At 45.2% G+C, this 26,549-nt stretch overlaps 1 protein-coding gene across 1 annotated transcript in view; it reads left to right on the top strand.

Moving 5' to 3' along the window:
- SORL1 (sortilin related receptor 1) overlaps positions 1-26,549 on the top strand; it is a 155,031-nt gene that overhangs the window by 118,576 nt on the left and 9,906 nt on the right. Inside the window, exons 32-46 of the mRNA XM_077457755.1 lie at positions 1-134; positions 2,899-3,027; positions 3,111-3,237; positions 3,750-3,919; positions 4,146-4,258; positions 11,316-11,420; positions 14,031-14,103; positions 15,557-15,639; positions 15,744-15,840; positions 17,687-17,871; positions 19,542-19,661; positions 21,940-22,104; positions 22,770-22,944; positions 23,667-23,773; positions 24,026-24,218. The exon at positions 1-134 is cut by the window's left edge and continues 13 nt beyond it. Coding sequence (XP_077313881.1) covers positions 1-134; positions 2,899-3,027; positions 3,111-3,237; positions 3,750-3,919; positions 4,146-4,258; positions 11,316-11,420; positions 14,031-14,103; positions 15,557-15,639; positions 15,744-15,840; positions 17,687-17,871; positions 19,542-19,661; positions 21,940-22,104; positions 22,770-22,944; positions 23,667-23,773; positions 24,026-24,218 — 1,976 coding nt within the window. The remainder of the gene's footprint in view (positions 135-2,898; positions 3,028-3,110; positions 3,238-3,749; positions 3,920-4,145; positions 4,259-11,315; positions 11,421-14,030; positions 14,104-15,556; positions 15,640-15,743; positions 15,841-17,686; positions 17,872-19,541; positions 19,662-21,939; positions 22,105-22,769; positions 22,945-23,666; positions 23,774-24,025; positions 24,219-26,549) is intronic.

Here is a 26,549-nt window from a genome sequence, read left to right as displayed (position 1 = left end):
GCCCACCACCACATCACACGGCCGCTGCAACATCTTTGAGTTTGAGTGCCAGAAGTCTAAGTACTGTATACACAAGTGGAAGCAATGTGACGGCTTCAGAGATTGCCAAGATGGAACAGATGAGCTTCGCTGCCGTAAGTCTCCCACCACTGCATGAACCCGCAGCCCCAAAGTGTACTTGTCATTTGTGGACTCGTTGCTATGTTTTTAAACAAAATCAGAATATTTCCTTTTTTGGGGAATTTATTGCAAGCCACACTGCTCCACCAAGGTGCCACTATAGTTTTGTACTACTCCTCTCTTTAAGAGTACCAGAACTTGGAAGTATTTTGCAATGGTGACGATGTGGCTTTCCCCATTAATAGCACATGATAAATTCCTGCTTAGCAGTGCTACACGACAGCTGTGGCTTTGCTAAGTCATCTCATTTTACTGCAAGGGTCTCCATGGTTGAGAAGAGTGCTTCCTGCAGCCTTTAATGACAGGAAGCACCCACAGGACCATGGACCATCCTTGCCCTAAGACTTTGGTTTGAGTAACTTTTCTCTTCTGTTCATTGAAGGACACACCTGGATATTTAGGCCCTGATATTAAGCCATCTGCAGAACTGGGATTCTAGGTACAAAAATGCAAGAAGCCCCCCCAGGGGCTGCCCCTGCTGGTGGCCAAACCTCCCATCTGCAACTCATAACTAGCCTAGCTCTTAAAAGTTAAATAAAAAAAAAAGCCAAGTAAGATTCCAAGCTCTACTTACCGGCTAACTTGCGACCAACCAAAGTGACCTGTCTAACAGTATGCATTAAAAACAGAGCCTCTTAAGTTATAGGTAGGGACTACAGGTAACAGAGTGCCGTGACTGGGCCTATAGCTTACAAATGTATTTGAAAATGTGTGCAGACCAAACCCCTGTTTTTAGTGCATACAGTTAGACAGGTCAGTTTGGTCACAGGCTGGTCGGTAAGTAGAAATTGGAATTTTCCTTGGCTTTTTTTTTTTTTTTTTTACATATGTTGCCCTCCAATGGTCCTTGCTGCAAAGGCCAGTTATAGGTAGGGGCAGTGGCTAACTTTTTGTTCTTGGGAGTTGGGACCTGGAATCTTTTTGCTGCTTATTTCCAGGTTTTTTTGTTTTTGTTTTGTTTTCATTCTTCTGCGGCACTAGCTGACAGGTCTCCCAGCTCTGCCTCTGAGGGCGTGCAGTTCTCTGCCTTGGCAGGACCAGCTGCAACTACTTTGCCATAGTGGAGGGCCTGGGGGGAGGGGGGTTTCCTCAGTGGACACAACAGGGATAAGCAACCTGGGGCCCTCCAGCTGTTGTGGAACTACATTTCCCATGAGGCATTGCAAGGCTGGCGGTTACAATTATCCCAGAGCCTTGATGGGACTTGTAGTTGTGCAACAGCGAGTTCCAGGTTGCCTACCCCTGGAACTCGATCTTTTTAATAATGTGAATTCTGAATGACAGTCCACTTCAGACTGATCCATTCAGCAACTCCTGCTGCTGTTCCATAAGTCTAAAGGAGCCAATAGATGCTTTTAGGTGATAAGGGGACCAAGAGGGTTGGCTTGTGGGGCATTGGACATTCATACTGGGTATATAGGCAACAATTAATAATCCACTATAGATTTTTCATATAATCTTTTGCTAAAAAAAAGGCACATCAAGTTTAAAAAAAAATAAAAAAAGTTTAGCACATACCTTTTCAGTTAGTGGTTGGCTAATGCAGTCAATAAAAGCAATCATTAAACAATTGTAATGTTACTTGTGTGGCCAACTTTCCACCTTCTGTGCATCTGTGATCACTCTAACACTTTTCCTTTCTCATCTTCTGGAGAAAACATGTATGTATGTATTGTCAATAGACAGGTAAGCAGAGATTTCATGAGACCAGCTTGTGAGGGGTCAAGGGACAAAGAGGCAGAACATTATAAAAGGCCCATGTGTTTATTATGTTGCCTGTCTGTGTATCTGTGTGATTTTGGTTAAGCTGCAGGGAGAAAGAGGATGTGTGTGTGTGTGTGTGTGTGTGTGTGTTGGGTAAAGGGACAGGGAGGCAGAAAGGATATCACATCGGGCCAGCTCAGGTGCAATGGGTCAAGATGCAGAGAGAATATCATAGGAAGCCAGCATGAGTGTTTGGTCAAGATACATCCTATGGGGCTAGAGTGTGTGTGTGGTGTGTCAGAACTGAGAAGAGAGAATGTCATTTGGATTCAGTGTGTGTTGGGTCAAGGTGCACGGAGGCAGAGAGGACGTCATATGGGGCCAGCGTGTGTGTGTTGTCCAGGTACAGGGAAGCAGAGAGGACCTCATATTAGACTAGAGTACATGTAGGTTGGGTCAAGATGCAGGAAGGCAGGGAGAGTGTTCTATGGGGCAGCAGGGCATGCTGAGCAAAAGTACAGGGAGGCAGAGAGGACCTGATCTGGAGCTATTGTTCGGTCAAGGGATATGGAGGCAGAGGGAATATAATTTTGGCTCATTTTTTTTGCGGTCAAGAGACAAGGCAAACAGGAAATAAGCAGTTGTCAGAGTACGTTGGGTTGGGACAAAGCACAGGGAGGCAGAGAGGACATCCTCTGGGGACAGTGTGTGTGGTCAAAGGACAGGGAGGCAAAGGACATCATTTGGGACCAGTGAGTGCTGTTGAAAGACAGGAAGGGAGAGAGGACATCCCCTTGGGACAGTCTGTAGGGTCAAAAGACAGGAAGGCAGAGAGGACATCCTCTGGGGACAATGTGTGCAGTCAAAGGACAAGGAGAGGTACAGAGGACATAATTTGGGACCAGTGTGTGTTGTCAAGAGGGAGGGCGTCATCTGGAGTGTATGTCAACCAGAATCCAGAAGGGAGAAAGGTGTGCCGCTACATTTTCTTATTTGCGTTTTTCTTATTGGCAGCCACTCACAGACCTTCTGCCTGCGTTAACGGGACCCTGTGTGAAGATGGCGAGGCCTGCTTACCTCTGTCTGACCGCTGTGATGGCTTCCTAGACTGTTCTGATGGTAGCGATGAAAATAACTGTACCGGTATGCAGATGTTCCTTTTCTTAGTTGCGGGCAGTCTTGGGGTGAAGAGACAAAATGGCTGATCTTGCATTTCTCCTGTACAGATGACAGCGTAGTATACAAGGTACAGAACCTACAGTGGACGGCTGATTTCACTGGAAATATAACCCTAACCTGGGCTCGACCAAAGAAGATGCCTCTGGCATCCTGCGTTTATTCTGTCTCTTACAGGTAATACAAGCAAGAAAGCTTGCAAAGTCTAACTAGCAAGGCTGGATAGTATTGGCCGAAGAATAGCTTGAGTGGTGATTGGGAGTATGTAGAATGGATTAAACATACAGCATAGCATATTGGGGAATAGGATGTTTAGCACAGTGAATTGAGTGAAGCAGTGTGGAGCATAGTGGAAAGATTGTACTGGACAGTATAAAGAGTGCAGTTCTTTTAGTGTATGCAAAACTATGAGATGCAGAGTATAGAAGATGCAGCAAAGTGAAGATGTGTAGAGTGTGAAGACTGTAATAGGAGAGAGGGGATTGGTCTAAGGAAGTCCATAAGAAGTAAAAGAAGGCATCAGAAGATTGTGGCCAACAGACTACGCCAATAACTAAAAGGTCTGTTTCGACTAGACTGGCATCTTAAGAGACCTTTCTTTCTTATGCCAAGGTTGTGATGTATTCTGCAAGTTAGCCAGTCATTGATCAGTTTCATCTATTTCAGTTCTTGGTTTTCTATCTGTGCAGGGTTATAGGGGAGAGTACATGGAAGACGGTAGACACACACAGCAACAAGACAGCCTTTGTGTTAAAGATCCTGAAGCCGGACACTACCTATCAGGTCAAAGTACAAGTACAGTGCCTGCGCAAAATACACAACAGCTACGACTTCATCACCCTAAGGACTCCTGAAGGGCGTAAGTACACACAGTGAACAGTATAAATGCTATTAACTAATTATTGACAGCCACCTCCACATTGTCACATTGATGTCAGAGCAGATAGAACAACTGCCAGCAAGTTGATATGCTACCAATGGATTAAAAATGTATTAAACCCACTTTTAATCTAAGCTAAACTTTAGCCAAGACTTTTTCTTTTGATGCAGAATGTGATTTTTTTTTTTTTTTTTTTTTCATCTAGTCCCTGATGCACCTCAGCACCTCAACCTTGTGTTGAATAAAAATCTTCCATCCACCATCACTGGCTGCTGGTCTCCCCCTGCAAACACTCATGGGCTCATCCGCGAGTATGTGGTAAGTATTTATATGAACAACTATTTTTGTAGAGAACTAAATTGGGATGGGAGGGCAAGGTTGTCTCCAGTCTTTACTGACAACTGCAGAGCTGTAGGATGTTAGGAGAGCTCTGAGCAGAGTTGAGAAGTTGCATCTGAATACCATAAAATGCCATTTTTATTTTTGCATTCCTTAAATATATGACCATGTTCACATGGTGTTTGCAATGCCTGAATCCCAAGAAGAAATACAGTGCCTCAAAAGTATGCATACCTCCCTTGAAGTTTTCCACATTTTGTCATGTTACAACCAAGAAGTAACTATTTTATTGGGATTTTATGTGATAGACCAACACAAAGTGGCACATATTTGTGATGTGAAAGGAAAATGATGGTTTTCAAATTTCTTTACAAATATGTGAAAAGTGTGACGTGCATTTGTATTCAGCCCCCCTGAGTCTATACGTTGTAGACCCACCTTTCTCTGCAATTACAGCTGCAAGTCTTTGGGGATGTCTCTACCAGCTTTGCACATCTAGAGTGAAATGTTTGCCCATTCTTTTTTACAAAATAGCTCAAGCTCTGTCAGATTGGATGGAGAGCGTCTGTGAGCAACAATTTTAAAGTCTTGACACAAATTCTCAATTGGATTTAGCTCTGCACTTTGACTGGGCCATTCTAACACATGAATATGCTTTGATTTAAACCATTCCATTGTAGCTCTGGCTGTATGTTTAGGGTCGTGGTTCTGCTGGGAGGTGAACCTCCTCCCCTGTCTCAAGTCTTTTGCAGACTGACAGGTTTTCTTCTCATATTTCCCTGTATTTGTCTCCTTCCATCTTCCCATCAACTCTGACCAGCTTCCCAGTCCCTGCTGAAGAAAAGCATCCCCACAACATGATGCTGCCGCCACCATGTTGCAAGGTGGGGATGGTGTGTTCAGGGTGACGTACAGTGTTCATTTTTGCTATACATAGCGTTTTGCTTTTAGGCCAAAATGTAAAATTTTGGTCCCATCTCACCAGAGCACCTTCTTCCACATGTTTGCTGTGTTCTCCACATGGCTTCTCACAAATTTCAAATGGGACTACTTATGGCTTTCGTTAATGAATGGTTTTCTTTTTGCCACTCTTCCATAAAGGCCAGATTTGTGGAGAGCACGACTAATAGTTGTCCTGTGGGCAGATTCTCCCTCCATTGATCTGTGGATCTCTGCAGCTCCTCCAGAGTTACCATGGGCCTCATGGCTGCTTCTCTGATTAATGCTCTGCTTGCCCAGTCTGTCAGTGGACGGTCATGTCTTGGTAGGTTTGCAGTTGTGCCATACTCTTTCCATTTTCTGATGGATTGAACAGTGCTCCGTGAGATGTTCAAAGCTTGGGATATTTTTTAAAACCTAACCCTACTTTAAACTTCTCCACAACTTTATCCCTGATCTGCCTGTTATGTTACTTGGCCTTCATGAAGCTGTTTGAGGGCTTCAGAGAACAGCTGTATTTATACTGAGATTATAATTACTATTTTCTAATTAAGTGGCTTCTGAAGGCAGTTGGTTCCACTAGATTTTAGTTAGGGGTATCAGAGTAAAGGGGACCGAATACAAATGCACGCCACACTTTTCAGATATTTATTTGTAAAAAAAATTGTAAAACCATGTATAGTTTTCCTTACACTTCACAATTATGTGCCACTTTGTGTTGGTCTCATAAAATCCCAATAAAATACATTTGTTTTTGGTTATAACATGACAAAATGTGGAAAATTTCAAGGGTTATAAATATTTTTTTCAAGGTGCACTGTATATGCTTAACTAAACCACAAAAGACCTCCACTGAGTCATTCTGCAGCCTGTGTAATGTGATCTCCTCTACTATTTGATTTTGTTTTAAAATCTACCTGGAAAAACCAGTGTACTTGCTTGGCTAGGGGGTAGTTAATATTCCATGTACTATTTAATATTTACCTGATAAGTACTGCAATATGTTTACTTTCTCATCTATTGAGTGACACAGAATTAAACAAAACAATTGGGTTATACTGCCATCTCCAAGATAATTGGTCACTAGAAAAAACTGAGTTAGCCCTATGGACTATAATCCCTACTACATACATCGTAGTTAGTTTTGGGGCCTCAGCCTTCCTTCTTGCCTGAAGTGACCTCAACTTTTCCAATTGTCTGTTGAGGGAAACATGAATTTAGGAACAGTTGGGTTATACTGCCATCTAAAGGAGGTTGGTACACTGGCAAACAAAGTTTTAAGACCTCCACATAAAATTCCACTCTACCCAACATGCCGTAGTTTTTTTGCTAGTGTTCTAAGGGTCCGTTCACACAGGGGCAACACGACTTTCAACACGACTTTTGGAGGCAACATGGACGCAACTTGGACACGACCTGAACACGACTTACAACACGACTTTAAGTCGCCCCAGGCCAGGCGACTTTTGCCGCGGCCAATCAGAGAATGAGCTCTCAAGAGGGAACTCCACGCCAAATTATGAAAAAAATTTGGCATGGGTTCCCCCTCCGAGAGCATACCAGGCCCTTAGGTCTGGTATGGATTCCAAGGGGAACTCCCTACGCCGAAAAAACGGCGTGGGGGTCCCCCCCCCCAGATTCATACCAGACCCTTATCCGAGCACGCTACCCGGCCGGCCAGGAAAGGGGGTGGGGACGAGCGTGCGCCCCCCCCCCCCTCCTGAGCCGTACCAGGCCGCGTGCCCTCAACATGGGGGGGGTGCCTTGGGGAAGGGGGCGCCGCGCGGCCCCCCCCCACCCCAAAGCACCTTGTCCCCATGTTGATGAGGACAAGGGCCTCTTCCCGACAACCCTGGCCGTTGGTTGTTGGGGTCTGCGGGCGGGGGGCTTATCGGAATCCGGGAGCCCCCTTTAATAAGGGGGCCCCCGGATACCGGCCCCCCACCCTATGTGAATGAGTATGGGGTACGATGTACCCCTACCCATTCACCTGTAAAATAAAAGTACCAAAAAAAACACAACACAGGGTTAAAATATTTTATTGCACAGCTCCGGGGGTCTTCCGTCTTCGGGGGTCTTCTCGCCGGACTCCTCCGCTATCTTCTTGTAGCTCTTTTGCTAGCGGAGGAGTCCGGCTTTCTTCCTCGCCGCCGGCCTCTTCTCCCGACTTCGGGGGTCTTGTCCCCCTCTTCGGTTCTTCTGCCGGGCCACTGCGCCTTCTTATAGCTCTTTTACAGGCGGTGGCCCGGTCTTCTGTCGCCTTCTTCTTCTTCTTCTTCTTCTTCTTCTTCTTCTTCTTCTTCTTCTTCTTCTTCTTCTTCTTCTTCTTCTTCTTCTTCTTCTTCTTCTTCTTCTTCTTCTTCTTCTTCTTCTTCTTCTTCTTCTTCTTCTTCTTCTTCTTCTTCTTCTTCTTCTTCTTCTTCTTCTTCTTCTTCTTCTTCTTCTTCTTCTTCTTCTTCTTCTTCTTCTTCTTCTTCTTCTTCTTCTTCTTCCCAGGGCCGCGCTGCTGGGCCACTTATATAGGGACAAGGGGCGGTGTCACATGGGTTGGTGTCACATGGTGACCCCGCCCCCTTACGATGTCATAGTCCCCATGTGACATCAACCCATGTGACCAACCCATGTGACATAAAGCCATGTGACACCGCCCCTTGTCCCTATATAAGTGGTCGCGCAGCGCGGCCCTGGCATTCCGGCCGGAGAGATCGTCGAGGCAACATCTCCTGGAGAAGAAGAAGAAGAACGGAAGGCAGCGGCGACAGAAGACCGGGCCACCGCCTGTAAAAGAGCTATAAGAAGGCGCGGTGGCCCGGCAGAAGAACCGAAGAGGGGGACAAGACCCCCGAAGTCGGGAGAAGAGGCCGGCGGCGAGGAAGAAAGCCGGACTCCTCCGCTAGCAAAAGAGCTACAAGAAGATAGCTTTTATTTTACAGGTGAATGGGTAGGGGTACATCGTACCCCATACTCATTCACATAGGGTGGGGGGCCGGTATACGGGGGCCCCCTTATTAAAGGGGGCTCCCGGATTCCGATAAGCCCCCCCGCCCGCAGACCCCGACAACCAACGGCCAGGGTTGTCGGGAGGAGGCCCTTGTCCTCATCAACATGGGGACAAGGTGCTTTGGGGTGGGGGGGGCCGCGCGGCCCCCCCTTCCCCAAGGCACCCCCCCATGTTGAGGGCACGTGGCCTGGTACGGCTCAGGAGGGGGGGGGGGCGCACGCTCGTCCCCACCCCCTTTCCTGGCCGGCCGGGTAGCGTGCTCGGATAAGGGTCTGGTATGAATCTGGGGGGGACCCCCATGCCGTTTTTTCGGCATAGGGAGTTCCCCTTGGAATTCATACCAGACCTAAGGGCCTGGTATGCTCTCGGAGGGGGAACCCACGCCAATTTTTTTTCATAAATTTGGCGTGGAGTGCCCACTTGAGAGCTGATAATTCTGTCAGAGTCGCCTCCGTATAAACGGAGATCCGACTTGGAGGCGACCTCCATTGAAATCAATGGGTACCGGTCGCCTACAAGTCGGATTCAAGTAGTACAGGAACCTTTTCTGAAGTCTGAGCGACTTCAGTAGTGTGCATTAAGACGGCTCTCATTCACTTACATTGATTTTTAAATGTTGTCCGACCTGAGGCGACTAGGGGCGACCTGAAGTCGGATCGGAGTTGCCCCTGTGTGAACGGACCCTAAGGCCGCGTACACACGCGCGGACTGTTGGCCCAACTTTGTCCGTCCAACAGTTTGAGCGAACAGTCCGCTCAAACTTAGCATGGACGGACATGGCCACACACGACGGACGAACAGTTTGCTGAAACCGTGCGCGATGACGTGAACGGCACGTACGACGGGACGAAAAATACGACGTCCTATACACTGCAATGCAACCTTCCGACGTGGAAATCCTTTCTGAGCATGCGCGAGACTTAGTTGGCCGAACAAGCCTACACACGAGCGAACAGTCCGCTGAAACCTTGTTTCAGCGGACAGTTTTTCGGAATTTCCGTAAGACCTTGTTCGGCCAACTGTCCGCTGAAGCCCCACACACGAGCGGACTGTCCGCCCAAACACTGTTCAGCGGACAAGGTTGGGCGAACAGTCCGCGCGTGTGTACGCGGCCTAAGAGGTTGGATGCTTCCCCATTAAAGCTGTTGAAGTAAAGTTCTAATAAAAAAAAAAATTCTATTTTTTTTTTCTCTGAATTTTTTTCAGGGCCTTCAATTAAGATCCATGCATTGCTCCTCAATCTGGTCTCTACATAGCTATCAAAATCAATGTTTCCTCTGCAAAAGCTTTTGAGACCATGTCTGGCCCCGGCTGGACTGCAATGTGACCTTTGGGCACTTGGCTGTTCATTTTGGGGCTTTCTGGAACTTTGTGTATGGTGTTGGCCACAGAGCATTTTTCAGATCCAGAGCCGTGGTGTTGCCCAATGTGTGACTATGCCTCTGCAGACTCACTTTGTGTGTGTAAAGCTGGTTGGGCTGAAGCACCTGGAGCTACCGCATAGGGTGCTTTTTCAGGTTTCCCACGGCCAATGTTTTTTCTGCAGTAGGGGTTAAAGTTGAGGGAATGAGTGGTTCTAGGGAATTTACCTGATATCCCAAGAAGAAACTGATGCCTGTAATCTCAAACTTGGGACTCCTGTTGTAGGCTCATCATCAGTGTCTCTTGCAGCTTCACTGGACAGGGCAGAGGCCTCTCCCATGTCCGGGACCTCCCGTGTCCTCTGGACTTTCTTTCTTTGTTCCAGTTACTGGAGCTGCTGAAAGACTATTTAATTTTTTTCCATGGATTCCAGTTTCAATTAACTGGTTTGGCACTCTGTCCTGTGTTAAGCTGGCCATAGATGGATAGAATTAAAAAAAAAAAATTTTTTAGGGAAATTCATACAAACATTCTCTGAATATTCTCAGAACATGTTTGAAGGATTGTGTTTGCACTTCACTTTTAGTGGAATCATTGGACTTTACCGAACAAAAACCACATACACTGTTAGAAATTAATTTGTTTCAGAAACCTTTTTCATCTTGCTCCTTCAAAACGAGCATCGATTTGACCCACCAATGATTAGAAAAATGAACAAACTTTCTTAAAGTTTTTTTATTCGACTCTGCCCATCTATAGCCAGGAAAGTGATAACCCTGATTTGTCAAAACATTGTTAGAATGTGGGATGAGGCATGTGCTTAGTCTCCATTTGTGGACCTGTTTAGTCATGTTTTCCTCTGGGGTATCTGTTCTACTTGTTTTAACCCACTTTTTTATTTGTCGACTGTTACCTTGTTAGTCTATTCTTTTTATCAAGCAGAAGCCTTGATCCACCTGTTTTGGTTGTGATTTTATTCTTGGCTCATGCTGCTATATGAACTCTGTGTTCCGTTCGGTTGGTGAATTCTCCTGTTCTGGTCTGCACACCAGGTTGCTCCTCTCTAATCTCCTTAGTTATTGCCAGGTTTCCCCACCTTTTATAGGGGAACGTTATCTCCATCTGGTTCAGATTTGGGTCTTTGTCTTTCTGGTGGTCCTGAGTTGCAGATTTTTCCTGGTCCCTCCTGTTGTCATTTGTTGTTCCCTACCGCTCATTTAGACAGCTGTGGATGTTCTAGCTGTTTGAGTTCCTTTTTCCCCTCAGTGGATGGTGGAGAAAATAAGAGCATTGTACTTGCCATAAAATCTCTTCAAGTCCATTAAGGCATGCTGGATAGAGAAGGGGTTTTACATGGGCTTGGCTTACAAGCTTCTGCTTTTCTATCCCAACCTGTAAGCGGCAGCATAACCCAACTGTTAATGGACTCTTGTGTCCCTCAATGGGCTTGGCAGAAGTAGATTTTACGCTAAGAGTAAAATCTTATTTATAACCTCACTAAGGCTATTGTCTTGCCACTATAAATTTTCCTGAGTCTTTTTTACTCCAGCGTCTGCTTTACAAACTGTGTATTGACCTACAGCGGCTATTTTCCGACCTGCACTGCTGATAGCTATAATCTGTTCTTGAGGAAGATCAAACATTCATATTTCAGACTTGTTTTTCTGCTACATTATAGCCTGTTTTCATGTATCTCGGAGTGTGGTCAAGTGACAGCCTGTCCTTCTCTTTTAGGTAGAGTACAGTGTGAATGCTGCCAAGGTCTGGACATCCTACAGTACGCAGAGCCTTTGCTATGATATCAAGTTCCAGGAGTCCAGCGCCGTCTACCTGATGAGGGTGAGCATTGCTTTTACTTTAATGCCGAAGGGTGTATCAGTTTTTGTCTTTCCATGTCTGTTCCACCTCTTCTGATTATCTAGTAGCTGTGACCTCTGAGGGTGGAAGAATCAGCCCAGCCAAAATCAGAGCTTTCGATTTCCAGAAGTGCTGAAAAGTTAAAACCCCAAATGGATTGGGTACACACTGGCCAAAAATCTGATGGTTCAGCAGGAACAGGCTGACTTTTGGTCAGTGTGTACAGCTGTCTAATGACTAGCTTCTGTCAAAGAGACATGCTGGAAAACCAGCATCCAATCAGCGCTTGATGCCAACGGCGTCAAACTGATTACTGTATTCTGGTGGAGGGGGGGAGGTCATGTGATATATTATACATGTTCTCAGTGCCAGTCTTCTTCTGCCCACAGCAAGGGCAGACGTCTCCCTTCTGCAGCTGTCAGCCCCTGTTCCTTCTGACAGGAGTGACACTGCAGTCAATCCTGTCAGGCTTTGGAGAAACTATCTGAGAGCTGGTCACACTTGGGTGTCATGCGGATTGGATGCAGTAAAAACCGCATCCAGTTCACATATATGTGAACCCGGCCTAAATCTCTGTACAATTATTAAAATAACACTTCTATTACATATGATTTTATTTCACTGAAATAGACAGATCATACCCATTGGGGTTGATTTACTAAAACTGAAGAGTGCTAAATATGGTGCAGCTCTGCATAGAAACTGCATCGGCTTCCAGGTTTTTTTTTGTCAAAGCTTATTTGAACAAACTGAAGTTAGAACCCGATTGGCTGCACCAGTTTTTGCACTCTCCAGTTTTAGAAAACCCCTTTGTCTGACTCTACCCTAAAAAAAAAAAAAAAAAAAAAAAAATTCACCACTTGACGCCCACCCACCATCAAATGACGGAGGGGCGGTGCGGTTCTCATTTTGTGATAACGTCGCCCCAGAACGGCTGTTCTCCCGCACCGTGTTGCTAGGACACTGTGCGACCCTGGTCCCTGTAAAAGGCCCAATCACAGCCAGTCACATGTAAACTCGGAGATGCTGGTAATCAGCGCTTCACGTCTCACACTGACAGTGTGTGGTGAGGAGAGGTGATGGCTTCTCCTCACGGGAGACATGTACACATATAATCAGTGCCCTGATTACAATAGCGCCACCAGTGCCAGCAATCATTACCTATTATTGATGCCAGTCAATGTTAGCTATCGGTGCCACCCATCAGTGCCCATAAGTGCGGCATATCAGTGCTGCCTCATCAGCGCACATCGGTGAAGGAGAAAAATTACTTATTTACTGACAAACTAAAACTTATTTTTTTCAAAATAGTGTTTTTTTTTTTTTTTTTTTAAGAAAATAAACCCAGCAGTGATTAAATACTACCAAAAGAAAGCTCTATTTGTGTGAAGAAAATGATAAAAATGTCACATAGTTACAGTTTAGCATGACTGCGCAATTGTCATTCAAAGTGTGACAGCGCTGAATGCTGAAAAATGGCATGAGCCTGACTAAAATAGTCAATGACTGCTCATCAACCAGCAACTGTTGAGACGATGAGCAATTTGGTGAAAATTAGGTAATCTACAAAGTAGTGTATGTAGTGCAGCATTATATAAGGCAGAGTACAGGGGTCCGGAGTACGTAATGCAGCCTGTATTTGAGTACAAAAGAAGAGTCAGGCTGGATTCATACCTATGCGAATTGGATGTGGATTTCCCCGCACCCAATTCGCATAGCAGGAGAATGTGACCGGCTCTATATGGAGCACGTTTACATATGTCCAGGGCGGCTGCGGAATGTGTGTTTTTAGCTCTATTTTAGGGCTGAATTCAGACCGGATTCATCCCTGAATCGGAGAATGGGGGCGCACAGTGTTTCTGGGCAATCTGCAGCTGGTTCCATTGTGAACCAAGACCTCAGGGGTGTGTAAAGCACAGTGTAGGCGTCAGGAAAGTGCAAATTCAAGCAATACTCTCTCACACTTTTCCCTTTTTCATAAAAAATTCCCGACCTCCCCCAAAAATGATTTAGCACTAATCTGCATGCTCACCCCTCCAATATATAACCTCCTTTCCTAGCACAAATCCCCCCTCCCCCCCAAAAATGATTTAGCACTAATCTGCATGCTCACCCCTCCAATATTTAACCTCCTTTCTGAGCACAAATCCCCCCCCCCCCCTACAAATATCCTCTCCCCCTCCCAAAAAATTCTCCCAGCACAAATCTCCCTCCATTCCCCCTTCCAGCATGAATTATCCCCCCTCTTTTTTTACTTTTTATAATAAATATCTACCCCCCCCCCCCCACGCACACACTCAAATCCCCCAGCACAAATCATCTTCCACCACCTCCTATTTCCCATCCCCCCCCCCCCCCCCCCCCACCGAAATCCGTCCTGCTTAAAAAAAAATCTGCCATTGGAGACCCCTGATATACATATAACAGTGTGTCTGGGGCACATTGCACTTCTGCCCCCACCCTGGTTATGCGTGCTGTGCCTGGGCCCTTAATACTTACCGCAGGAGAGCCTGCCAGACTCTGCCTACAACAGAAATTTGTTACAGTTACAAAAGGCACAATGGTTACAGTGTTCTTGCACCTTGTTTACAGGTTGCTGCCATTACCAGCAGAGGGATGGGGGAATGGAGCAATACCAAGACTATCACCACTGACTGGAAAAAAGGTAATTTCTCAGATTTGCAGCAACGGGACCCTTTAGTGTATTTTCAGCAAGTGCATTACCCAGAATAGATGATTGATGTGCTTGATATTTATGCTACATATTGGGCACCAAGGGTCTAAAGCAGGGGTAGGCAACCTTTGAGAGTTGGAGATCTACCTGAACAACATAGAGAGCAAAGATCAGCGGTGTTCGGTGACACTTTTTTTTTTTCTTTCTAACTAAATACCAAGGAAAACTATAAAAGAGATAACAAAACAAATGTCTCAGTAAAATTAAAAACGTAGCCTATCTTTTTAAAAGTGGACAGTGTCGGTAGGGCAGGTGGCTGGTGATCATAGAGCAGTGGATGGTGCCCCCTTCACATCACCCCTTCCCCCACAGTAGTGCCCTCTTCCCTCCTCCCATAGCAATAGGCCCCCTAACACACAGCAGTGTAGATGTCAGTGCAGCAGTGGAATAATTCTACCTACACAGGTGTACACAGAACAGAAGCGGGATACATCACTGCTCTGGACAGAGGGTGTTAGCCAGAGATAACTTTCCATATTAACAACCTGGTAATTGGTTGCTAGGACCGCCCAGCAAACAATAACCTGCCGGTTAACTTGAAAAGTTACCAGTCCTGCCCACCAGGCTGAGCTGTGCTGTCTCTCGATTTCTACTGTGTGGAGAGATACGCGCAGTGGAGGAGGCTGAAGGGAAGACTGGCATCGAAGTACGGGTGTCAGCAAAGCAGAGGAGTGTTGACGATCTACCCATCACCCATGTGCGATTGATGGGTTGCCGACCCGGTCTAAAGGGTCTAGATGCTGTCTGTACGTCTGACAAGTTTATTTTAAACCCTTACCAAGTCTCGGATGAAACAGGATAAGTTACACTACTGCCCACAGATGAGGAGTTTGTTGTCTCCTGGTTCATCCACCTTTTTAAGGCCTCGTGCACACTGCACATTTGAATTTCTCCTCTGAACGCCTTTTACTCCTGGGAGGAAAAAGCAGCTTAAAGCATGCCTAAAGCTGCATATTAAAAAGCATTTAGGAACATCAAGTGCTTCGAACATTTATGGATTCCATTTGCCAGAATAGTGATTTATTCTGACCATCGGAATGAATGAAAGCTCAAGCGCTAAATGTGTTTAAACGTGTTTACGTGTGTTGAGCAAAAGCTCCTCTCCTGAATGATAAGGTGGTGATTTGTTTTTTTCAGCCTGTAAACGCTCCTAATAACTGTAAACTCCTATGTGTGCATTGAGACATAGGCTAACAGGTGTTATGGGCTGAGAAAGAAAATCAAATGCCTGGAAAAGAGGCGTTTTGTAAAGCCGGTGTGCATGAGCCCTAAGAAGTGTAATCCTCTCCCCTGCATTACAGAACCATCGGGTTGTAGGGCGGCTTCATTTTGGTCCGAGGTCGCTGTTCTAATTTACCATATTTGAATCCACTTTTTCTCTTAGTTGTGCCACAGCCCACCATAAAGATCCAGAATGTTGGTGAAGACTCGGTGGGAATCACAGTGATAGAAGACTCTGATGTTCCGGTACGTTTGCAATGCCTCACATTTCCCTTTTTTAAATGGGTCTGAACAAAATAATATATACAAATGTTGGGGGATGCAATTACTTTACACTGTCGGTTTTGCAGATAACGGGCTATACGGTGTCTTTATCATGGGAATTTGACAAACATGTGCGGGAGAAGAAGATTTTGGAGATTGCCGGACAGTCTGTGACCCAAAAAGGTAATAATGACTTTTTATAGTTACACCCCCCCCCCCACTTCTGCTGACAGGGAAGTGATCTCGCTATTAAATGCTGCAGATAAAAGAAATTTCATTGAATTTACAATTAAGTCTTCATTCAGGTCTTCTACGCTTGATTCGTTGTCCAGTTATGCCAGTTTCAAAGTTAGTTATTGTAAAGTCTTATTTAAAAAAAAAATTTTTTTTATACTTACCTGCTCTTAGCAGTGCTTTTGTACAGAGCAGCCCAGATCCTTCTCTTCTTGGGTCCCTCTTCGCTGCTCCAGTCCCTTCTCTCCCTGCTGTTGAGTTTCCCCCATAGCAAGTAGCTTGCTATGGGAGCACGAGAGCCGAGTCACAGCTCTCTGATTCCATTCAGACGTGGTGCTGCCTTTCAGCTCCACCCCCTTTTTCTCCTGATTGGCTAACTGACTTTGACAGCCGTGGGAGTCAATGGCGCTGTTGCTGTGTCTCAGTCAATCAAAAGGTAGTCTCGGGCGGCTGAGGGACTCGTGGACATCGCTAGACAGAGATGGGTTCTGGTAAGTATTAAGGAGGCTGCTGCACACAGAAGGCTTTTTATCTAAATGCATAGAATGCATTAGGATAAAAAAAAAAACTACTGCCTTTACAATCACTTTAAGATGGCCTTTTTATACCCAATCATGTTACTGACCTGTTGGCAATTAACCTACTTAGTTGCAAACTGTTCTTCCTTGTTAGTACCACTTACTTTTCCATCTTTTTGTTGCCATGTTTCAAATTTTTTGAGATGTGTTGCTGCAACCTTTTTTGGTACATTTTCTCAGTACACAGGTTGGATATTTACAGTCCCTGGGTTACATACGCTTGTACCTTCAGGACTATGAGACACTGACAAAGCTGTTAGACGTGCCCCCTGAGCCTCCTATTGCCTTACTCCAGAAGTTTTTTGCAAGTGTCCTAAGGTGATAAAACTCCTCTTCCTTATGGAGAAATCACTTTTAGCTTAACTAGTTTATAAGGGTCCTTTCACACGGGGCAGGGAGATGACGGGTCAGTCTCTGCACACTGCGCAGGGACAGACCTGTCACAGCGCCGCTCTCCCCTATGGGAGATCGGATGACGACGGCCCGCAGTGTCCGTTGTCATCCGATCCGCAGACGGATGGAAAAATAGCTTTTTCCTCCGTCACACTTTTTCGGATCGGAGTGGGTCGGATGTCAGCGGACATGCCACCGCTGACACCCGATGCTCCATAGAGGTCTATGGAGCATCCGTTCAGGTCCGCCTGAAAAACTGACAGGCGGGCCTGAAGGGATTGTCAGTGTGAAAGGGGCCTATAATTTTACTGTGCATCAATAATTTTTTTAAGGTCTTCTAATACATTTGATTGATGCAAGCCTTGGTAGCTGTACCCAGGCCCCACGGGTGTGAAATTGGTGTTAAAGCTCTCTAACAGCAAACCAACTGCCCTAATTTTATGCTAATAAATAACATCGTAATCCTTTACACCCTCAGCGCTTTCAGCCCTTGGTTTCCTGATAGGGCCCAAATCCCTCCACTTTTGTTCTTGCTTTGTCTGTTTCTCTTGGTCACATCCTGCAATTCCTGTAGAGTCCAACAGCATCAATTACTGCATCCCTTATAGTAGGCTAAGGCTGATCATAGACTGATCAAATTGAAGTCCATCATTTGATCGACTACTGTCAAAGGGACATGGTGGAAAACTTTTTATGATCAGCTGCTGCCTGCATCTTATTTGTGAATGGAAGAATGGATCTGAAAAAGTCTAGCTGGAGATCTTTGCAATGTTTTCCATGAGAGGAATAAGCCTGTAACCTCTTCTCTATCCCTATCTCTATAGTGGGCAATCTAACGGCACAGACGGAATATGAGATCTCAGCCTGGGCCAAGTCGGAGTTTGGAGAGAGCACTGTGGCCTTTGAGCATTTCAACACCACGGGCATCAGACCGCCGGCGCCAAGCCTTAAGGCGAAAGCGACCAATCAGACTGCAGTGGAGTGCAGTTGGGTTGGTGTGAAGAATGTGGTATGAGTTATTCTCTTGTACATTTCCATTTATTTATTCACGTGACTCCAACCAACTTTTTTTTTTTCATTTAGATTTGTATAGACTGTGTAAAAGTGTTGATCGTTTTATTGCTGTCTATGTCTGTGTCTCTGCTGGGGGGATTGCCCCTCTTTCTATATAGTTATTCGCTAAAATGATAGTTGGGTCGGCCTTCTGTTGTAACAATTGTGGATGACTCTCAGGGAGTTTCTACCATCAGATGATTGCTGTGCTTTTAATCCCTGCCATTCCTTTTTATAGCTTTTGAGGGGACAGTAGCTGGTTAATTCTGTTGTGTAGCAATGCTCCCGTTTGTACATGACACCTGCTCCCCCTTCCTATATTGTTACTGCAGATGTAATATTCAACAGCGCTGGCATTATGTCTCTGCGCCGTTATAGGAGTGGCCATTCAAGGTCACAGCGTCAAAGGTTGCGTTTTGTGAATGGCTAAGTGTAAATGTAAGCACAACACCAATGCTGGTGTCATACTTGTGTACTATGTCACAAGGGTTGGGGGTACAATCTGAAGCTCTTTAATACATCATTGAATACAGTTTTTAGTACAAGAAGGTTGCGTGCCTAGATTTATATCCATTTTTATACCTGATCAGTTTTTGGTTGTGTTTTTTTTTTTTTTTTTTTTTTTTCTTTTTTTTGCTCAATCGCTTTACAGCAGAGCTTAGATTGGTAAAGGGCGGACACAGCATGAAGGACCTAACCAGTTTGGCCTGCAGTGTCTGTGTGCTAACAAGAGGACATGCTGAGAGGTGAAGAAAGCAATGTGATAGGGCAATGAGCTCATCAATGTGCTGCTTCTCTCACGGCCTAGGCTGTGGGATGAGCAAAACCTGTAATTGTAACTGAACTTCAGCAGAGAAATATTGGACTGTATGGACAGAAACACAAAATGATACAAGTTATTGGTGGGTAAAACTGCTTAATTATATGCATTTCATCTGTTTAGCTGTATTTGCTTTTAAAATAAACCTAACATTTATACTCGCCTAGGTGGATGCAGATGCTGCATCTGTCCCCCGCTGGCTCTGCAGTGAGAATTGAGCAGTCAAACACCTCTGATCGCTCAGTTCTCCCCTTCCGCTCTGAGCAGAGAGCCGTGCCTGAGTCAGCGGCTCTCTGCTCTTCTCCTCCAGTGCTCACTAGAGGGCTGGGCTGAGGAGGGGCAGGAGGGGCTGGTTTAGGCTCTCAGCAGACCGCTGAGCCAGGTGCTGGTCCAGGCATGTTGGTGGATCTCGACCCTGGGCTGGCTGAGTGATGTCAGCCAACAGTGGACTTTAGCCTGGTATCAGCTGAAAACAAGTCGTAGGACTGCAGAAAAAAAATGACACTTCTGTGACATACAGGAGAAGTACAGCCAAAATAGCTTTTTACGATGTGCTGAAATGACCTAAAATATATTGACTGTAAGACCACTTTAGTATGGTCTAAATCTCAATAAAGCGTTCCTTATGTTAATGTTTAATCAAGTCAGTCTTTGTGAATCGTAATACTCTGTCCCAGTCAAATCACGCGATACATGTATAAGACTGGGAAGGGGGAGCACTCTGATTTTCAATATTGCAGTTCAGTGATTGGTGAATTTAGCAGTTATGATTGTTATGTGACATTATGTCTCTTCTCTGTATGCAGACATATGGATTGTTCTATGCCACGTCTTTCCTCGAGCTGTACCGTAACCCTCAGAACATCACAACAACGCTACACAACATCACAGTCATCGTGAACAGAGATGAGCAGTACTTATTCCTGGTAAGGGGTTTTGTGTCTCCCAGGAAGAGGGTGGATTTGATTTAAATCAACTCGATTGTAAATCATAATTTTTTAAAGAGCAACTGTCATCTCTGTCCTTCAGTGGCTCCAACTCTGACCTGCTGTAGACTCTCAGACAGCCCCATTCACTTTAATGGGATGTCTGGTGATGCGGCAGAGACACAAGGTGAGGGACGTGCCCGCTAACAGGCACTGCCATGATGGAACTGAAATGACAGGTGCTCTTTAAATGTAAATTTAAACTACTTCTTGCTGGTAGTTAGAATTTTTAATATTTTCAAACATGAAGGTTTTCCATTTAGATTAATAAGCTGTCAGGTTAGTAAAACAGCGATATCAGAACTGATTCAATCATACAGTTTGTAGTGTACATAGATTTGCAAAACAATTGGATAAAGGAATATTCCTGATCTTTTATCTCATGGTTACTGCGTAGTTGTGTGAATGCATCAGTGCAGTGCATGTTATCTCAGCTTGGATTCATTGAATGAGTTTACCAGTAATATAAACATTACAGAATATACAGCCTCATGCTACATAACTAAGCTCGATTTCATGCTGAATAAACTAAATTATTAATGTATTTTAAATAGAAAACTATCTTTTTAGATAGATTTTTACTCCAAATGCTTTTTTTTTAAATAAATTTGATACAAATCATTTTATTTTTATTTTTTTAACTCATTTATTTTTATCCACCCTGCCCAGAAATAATAATCTACCTTGGCTGATTGAAAGTTCTTTAACTTGATACAGAGAATGCACTAAAGTAGAGCTGAAGGGAAAACTTTTTTTTTAGTTTTGGACAAAGTGGATATGAATTAGAACACCTGTCAGTTTTTACTGCTGTCTGTGCCCCTCTTACAGAGACTCCCCCTCTCCGTTTGTCCTGTTTACCATTCTCATTGGACGTGAAAGTAAAAAAAAATCCCACATTTTGGGTTCTCCCCAGGGAAGTAATAGAGGGAAAAACTTCCAATGTGGACACTAGTTCTGGTGACCTGGGGTTACCCAAGAAATTCCTTTAATTTGCAGGGATTTTCTCTTCCTGTTTTGCTGTGGGACAGGAAGTGAAAGGGAATCTCCCCAATGGGACACAGGTGGCAAAAAATAAACCTTACAGCAGTTGTAACCCTCCCTAAAAGGAAAAAAAATTAAATTTTGCCTATAGTTCTACTTTAAGGTAAAACACCTTTTATCTTTACAACCACTTTAACACAGATATTAAAATGGTATTAAACGCAGATTTAAAAAAAAAATGCTAACAGGTAGGTTATGGCAGAAGAGACCCTAATGGTCCCTTTTTTTCATAAATGCTTCCCCCTGCCTGTCTATGGTAATGTACACTGAGCCGCACATTCGCAGGCTTTGTGCTCTGACATCAAAGTGGCCAAATGGAGCAAATCCAAGGGCCCAGGTGAAGACGGAAGTGCCCAAGCAATTGACCGCCTAGTACTGGAGGACATCCTTTCACAATGATACCGAAATGAAAACAAATAAAAAAATACTAAGCGAAAAACCCCAAAATTTCATCTAAATCTGTGGTCACTTAACACTCTGGGTCTCGAGCCTTTATCCTCCTTCATCAGATGTCCAGTCATGCCTAGGTGACTTGGACAATTCTTATTGGCTGTCCAGCAGCTGGACACTCTTGAAGCCTGCACAGCACAATGACATTACAAATAGGGGACTGTTGAACACCGGCACAGATTGCAGAACTGGATCTTCAGTCTTCATATCTGGAAATGGTGCTGGTAAAGGACATGGATAGCTTATTCAGGTGAGGAAGAAAAAATTTTGGGGTGCTTTTTATTTTGGGGGGGCGGGGGGGGCTGTGTATGCCTGAAGATGGACATTAAAGTGGTTGTATACTCAGTTTTTTAACTTTTACCTACAGGAAAGCCTATAATAAGGCTTACCTGTAGGTAAAAAAAAATCTCCTAAACCTGTACGGTTTAGGAGATATTCCCCTCGGTATGCGCCGCTGACTGCAGCGGCGCATACGCACAAGGGGGTTCTCGGCCTGAAAATCCGGCCGGAATGAAATCTCCCTTGGCGTGGATCGGGCCAGATGTCGGGGCCTCGTTCTAAGGTAAGTATTTCATAATGAGCTAGTATGCGGTGCATACTAGCTCATTACGCCTTTTGCTTTGCAGGTTTAAAAAAAAAAAAAAAAAAAAAAAAAAATTTGTTTACTACCGCTTTAAATAGAATTTCTCTGTTCTCACCGGATTCCCATGCTTTTGTCATGTTTCAGGTCCGCGTTATGTGCCCTTATCAGGGCCCCCCATCCAACTACGTTGTGGTCAAAATGATTCCCGATAATCGCTTACCGCCTCGTGACCTGCATGCCGTGATCACGGAAAAAGCATTTGTTATAATGAAGTGGGAGTCTCCTTATGATTCGCCGGACAGTGAATTGGTGAGTTGGTATGAAGAAAACAAAGTATAAACTCCAGCAACCTACAATAGCAGACTATAACAGGCAAAGCAAAGGAGATGCTAAGTAAAAAATAAATCTTTATTGTACATGTTTTTTTTTTTTTTAAACCATTAGTGATAAAAATCAAGGTGGCGAAGATGGCACTTTAAAAATGCATACAATTATTTATTATATATATATATATATATATATATATATATATATATATATATATATATATATATATATTTATTATTGTGTCTGTATATAGATACAGTCTGAAAGGTGTTTTTAATCAGCTGTCTGTCTGGTCAACACGTTTCGCCTGCTATTAGGCTTCCTCAGGGACCCAGTCAGGGAAAGGGCAAGCTACCTAGAACAATATAGTGTTAGTACCACAATACAATGAAGCGGTTAAAACCGCAATATAATGTGGATATAATTTGAGTCTAGATCTGTGCATTCATACTGGCAATCGCAGTAGCCAAACATCTGCCCGATAACGCCTAGGGCGGGCACAGGGACGCAAATAGCAAGCAAGCCCCTGATGCGTTGGTATAACCCCACATTTATCTACTAAAAGCTTTCACTTGAATTGCATGCAGTATAATCTCCTAAAATCTGGCCTTCAATTTCATAAGACATCACACACCTCTCTTTTGTAGTACTACATTGTGTCTGTGAAGGATCTGATCACAAAGACAGAGAGGAGCTTCAAAGTGATTACTCAGAACAGCACAATAGAATACAGGATCGGAAATCTGGAGCCAGGCGGCAAATACAATGTCATCATCCAACTGCGAAACATGAGCAAAGAAGCCAGCATTAAAGTGAACACGGGTAAGTACAACTTCCAGACCATGTGACACAGCACTGAGTGCAGGTCAAACCTGTGACACCTAGATCACATGATGCATCACTGAGACCATAAAGCCTAGATCATGTGACATTTGTAAGTACAGGTGCCTCTAATAGTACTGAGCTTGAGGCCTTGACACCCTGGTCACATGACTCAGTATGGCACATAGATGGTGCTGTGACATTTGGGTCACATGATGCACTATTGAGCACCATGTGAGGCTACGCTATCAGGACATGTAACACAGCACGAAGTATAGGTATGTCCCATGTCTCCCAGGTCACGTGATGCACTACTGATCACAGGTAAGACACTTATCCAGCTCATGTGACACAGCATTGAATGCAGGCAAGTCCATAATAAACTCAGGTAACATGATGCACTGCCGAGCACAAGTGACACCATAAAACCCAGGTCATGTGACAGTTCTAAGTGTATGTAAGCCCTGACACTGGGGTCATGTAACTCTTAAGCCCAAGTGAAGTCTCTGCAAATCACATAACAGTAGTGAGCTCATGGCTTTGACACCCCGGTCACATGACCCAGTAAGGAAGCTGATCCATAAAATCTGGGTCATGTGATTCTAAACACTGACAAAATCTTAACACGCAACTGTAAAGCACAGTTTAGGTTGTATAAAAAAAAATACTGAATATTCTCTGGAGAATGGCAGTCCCTTAATGGCTCTAATGTTTATGCGCAGTTCCTCTCCAGGCGCCAGAAGGTCTGAAGCTTGTCTATGAGAGAGATCACATTCTGCTGTTCTGGAAGAGCCTGGCCCTGCGAGAAAAATTCTTTAATGAGTCCAGAGTAAGTATAGATTTTTATTTGTCATCCTACCTATTTCATTCGATTAGCAGATCTAGTCATTAAGAGTTTCTGTATTGTGCACATGGCCCATAATTCTTTGCTTGCAGCGAGTGAAGCAGCCGGAGAGGAAGGTATGATGAACTACTGCAAGGGTGAACAATTGCTTTGCATGGTCTGGCTTTTCACACCTACAAAACCTGCAAAAGTCTTAGGATTTGGTATTTTATTTAATACCCTCTTCTGCCTTCCCAGGGCTATGACGTTCACGTGTACGACAGCTCTAATAATGTATCCACCTACCTTGGAAATACCAGCGACAACTACTTTCGAATCTCCAACCTGAAGCCGGGCCACAACTACACCTTTACTGTGCAGGCGCGATGTCTTTATGGTGGTCAGCTCTGCGGAGAGCCAGCACTGCTCCTCTATGATCAGCTCGGGACTGGTAGGTCTATAGCCCATCACGAGCCACCTGTCTTTTGGGTTAAGATATATTGACAGCACATGCATGAGCTTGTCTTTAGGCACAAAGCTTCTTGATCACTTAGGAAAGCAATGTTCCAAAACCACACAGGAACGCTTCACATCCCTGATGAAGCCGCCCTGCGTGGTCTCAAAACATTGCGTATCTATGGGATCATACAATAAAGAAGCTTTGCTCTGAAAGACAAAGTTGTGAGTGTGCTGATGACATATCAGTGTTTGCTGTAACAGTGGGGTGTCGTTACAACACCATGTTAATCATGGTGTCCATTCCAGAACGATGTGTGAGAGGAATATACTTTGTGTCTTGTTTAAGAGCCCTGCAAAGTAGTGGGTTGGAGGGCTATTACTTTTAAGAAGGTTTTTAGTGTAATTGTTAAGCCTCATGTTTTGTTTCTTCATATTACAAGCTAGTTGTGACTTCCACAACAACCACACAGGTTGGACTGGTGTCTTTATTCAACCTTACCTTCTATTATCTTGTATCTTCTTTTTCTCTTATATTCACCGACCGACACAGCTCCTCTCTGTAACTAAATGGGTTGTATAGCCTGCCATTAGGAGAAACTAGGCAAAATTGTTACACAATACACAGAACTTTAATCCCGCCCCAGGGGGCGGGCCCCGTGTTGTCAACCCTCCTCCTGCTCCCAGCAGCTTCAGTTTTTTATTTTGCCTAGCAAGGAGAATGACCTAGGAAACCCTGCGGGCCTCTCGGTCCATATTTTTGCTGCAGGTTTGCTGCTTTTTGCACAAGATAGAAGATCTCAGGATCTTTCATCAACTGCCGGCTGGGTGACAGGCTGGTTAATGAAATCATTGTAGTCTCCCCAGTCCGGCCATTGAGCGTGAGCAGGCTGCAGCTAAGGCTCGACAGGCCACGACATGCCTCAGCTCCAGAGGTGGTCGGTGAGCTTCAATGCTCCGGGGTATACATATGATCGGGCTACTGATGTCTGGATCACAGTATACCAAGGCCAGGAGCCACCCTGTAACTGCGCAGAAGTGGGTCTGTGATGGAATGTCTCTCAGCTCTTCAGGACTGGTAAGTACAGCTCTCCCTGGGGTGAGCAGCTGGGCATTCCCTGGGGGGGTCAATTCAGGGGCCACCTCACCTCCCTATCTTCTCTCCCAAGTCCCTATCACCCCTCCTTCCCCCCCTCTGAGGGGGGTGTCTGCATGCGCTGCGGGCGGTGTGTGTATGTGTGTGTGTCGCTGTTTCTCAGCTGTGGGGGTCTGTGCGGCTGGCGTTAGTCCTGGTCCAGGTCTGGGGGTCCCAAAACATGTTTATGGCGGTTGTTCTGACTGTTAGCAGGCAGCACATTTTTATTTTTTGCTGTCACGGCATGGCTCTGTTCCGGCAGCCATCTTGGATTTTGGAAAGCTATAAATTCCCCTGATGAGCTTCAGCAGCCATTTTCTTTAGGATTCCTATTGATTACATTGGCGGACATTTTCTTAAAGCCTGGGCGCTTTTTTCACCGCTGTCCTCTTGTGGCAGCATTACATGTGTTTTCTCTTGCTGCTTTCTGTATCCACTTTGTGTGCAGGATGCTGGATAGCTCTTTGCTGAACGCTGAAGCTGCTCTGCAGATCATTGCACCGCTGGTGGGAGCTGCTGCTGTTGACACAGTTTTTTCTCCTCTCTGCAACTGGGAACCTCCTAGGGACTACAGGCACTGCTGTGGCAATCACAGAATGCCCCAGGGTGGTGAGTCTAGTGCTAAGTGACCCCCCCCACCCCCCCCCCCCCCCCCCCCCACGCGGCGGCAGCAGGAGGGTGGGACCTTCACTGTCCTAAGTCCCTTTGCAGGTGGCAGACAGGCTAGGGTCAGCATGGCTTCAGAAACTGGTGTTCTGAAATCCAGGCTATAGCAACCGGGTCGCCTGCCTGGACATCCTGACGGCGGTCCTTGACTCCTATGTTGCTAAGATAGAGGCAGCACGTGGCAGGAAAGGTGCACATAAGAGGCCCCTGCCCCCCGTCCTCTGGGGAGAGCTCTGATGCAGACTCGGGCCCTGCTGCGGCTGGAGACCCCTGCTCTGACCTATCAGACGTGGCTGACCAGGTCCGTTCGGACAGTGAGAATGATTCCCCGTCCGGGTGCGACAAGGCGCTTGTTGGAGCACTTGTCACAGCTGGTTTGTGATACCCTGAAGCTTCAGGAGCCAGCGGATTCCTCTAATGATGTACCAGTCCCTTTTGGGTCCCGCAAGCCAGCACGTTCACCTAAAGTGTTCCTGTATTTGACTTATTTTGACAAATTCATACAGGGAATGGGGTCGCCACAAC

Source organism: Lithobates pipiens, unplaced genomic scaffold (genome assembly GCF_037356315.1).
Source record: "Lithobates pipiens isolate NorthernLeopardFrog02 unplaced genomic scaffold, aLitPip1_a1.2 Scaffold_27, whole genome shotgun sequence".
Taxonomy (NCBI): Eukaryota; Metazoa; Chordata; class Amphibia; order Anura; family Ranidae; genus Lithobates; species Lithobates pipiens.
Note: the sequence above shows the minus strand (reverse complement) of the source record. Positions and strands in the feature narration are given on the sequence as shown.